At 31.8% G+C, this 1,335-nt stretch overlaps 1 protein-coding gene across 3 annotated transcripts in view; it reads left to right on the top strand.

Moving 5' to 3' along the window:
- LOC108688973 (dnaJ homolog subfamily C member 13) overlaps window positions 1-1,335 on the top strand; it is an 11,758-nt gene that overhangs the window by 9,296 nt on the left and 1,127 nt on the right. For all 3 annotated transcript variants that reach the window (XM_018195545.1, XM_018195543.1, XM_018195544.1), the window contains exons 13-15: window positions 129-558; window positions 679-961; window positions 1,077-1,290. In XM_018195545.1, coding sequence (XP_018051034.1) covers window positions 129-558; window positions 679-961; window positions 1,077-1,290 — 927 coding nt within the window. The remainder of the gene's footprint in view (window positions 1-128; window positions 559-678; window positions 962-1,076; window positions 1,291-1,335) is intronic.

Below are 1,335 nucleotides of genomic sequence, written 5' to 3'. Positions count from 1 at the left end.
ATAATATATTAATAATAATAATTAAATTAATAAATAAATAATAAATATCAGTAGGGGCTCGATATTATGACCTTGTCCTATACGTTGTATAATGAAAACAATTTTGGAGATATATATTTGATTTTTAGAATCCCAAAGGTTTTACAATAAACTTGCTCGAATTTCTGTCACTATCTTCGGAGTACTTAATATCCTTGGGAAGTATTACTTCGATTAAAAAGGATCAAGAGAAATTGGAACACATTGTGATGGCGCTTAAAGCTCTGAATAATGTTATAAAAAATAACCCTGGCATTGAATTACAATGTATGGGACATTTTAAATTGCTGTTTGGACTTTTGAACTGTAGTAATTTTAAATTAATTCAAAAGAGCGCTCTAGAAGTAATCAGTAATGTTACCAAGAATCAAGAATGTGTTGACGATATTGCTGCGAATGAAGTTGTCGTGCATTTATTGTTATGTTTGCACAGTTTAAAAGAGTATCAGCTTCTTGCCTTGGAAACTTTGTATGCACTAATGAGTTCAACTAAAATTGTAAAAGACGCGTTATCAAAAGGTTTGTATGCAGTCGTATAGAGAATGCATATGGAGAATTGACATTGATTTATAAATCAGTTGAAGGTTTACCAATAATAATATAATCGTATGATGAACGTGTTCGTAATGTGTGTTTCAGGAGCTGTTGTATATATTCTTGATCTCTTTTGCAACTCGAGTAATATTCAGATAAGGGAAGCAGCAGCTGAATTACTTGCAAAAATGTCATCCGATAAATTAGCTGGACCAAAAGTTAAACTTGATTTGTCAAAATTTTTACCTAGATTATTCAGCGAAGCTATTCGCGATGCGCCTAAGCAATGTGTACATATGTTTGAAACACAGCACGAAAATCCTGAATTGATTTGGGATGATGATGCAAAAGCTAGAGTAGCGAGAATTATTGCAGAATTGAAAGACGAGTAAGCTTTATAAATTGATTTATGTTTTGTTTTTTTCTTTCTTTTTTTTTCTTCTTTTCTTTGGTTGGTCTTTTCTTTGGTTATGTATAAATATTAATTATACTTTATCTTTTAGATATCATGCATTACAGAGGCGAAATCCTAATGCCATATTAAAGTTACCTGATACACAAAGTAATATCGATATCGCGACGAATGAACCTGTCGTTGGTGGTGTATATCTTCGATTATTCATAGCCAGTCCCGCTTGGGCACTTAGGAAACCAAAAGAATTCTTAAGTGAATTGATGGATACTACGTTAACATTAATGTCCAAGGACAAGACTGATGTAAATATAAGCATTTATTAATATCGTGTAATGCTAACGTATGAA

This window comes from Atta colombica, unplaced genomic scaffold (genome assembly GCF_001594045.1).
Source record: "Atta colombica isolate Treedump-2 unplaced genomic scaffold, Acol1.0 scaffold250, whole genome shotgun sequence".
NCBI lineage: Eukaryota > Metazoa > Arthropoda > Insecta > Hymenoptera > Formicidae > Atta > Atta colombica.
This window is presented reverse-complemented; position numbering and strand designations above follow the sequence as displayed.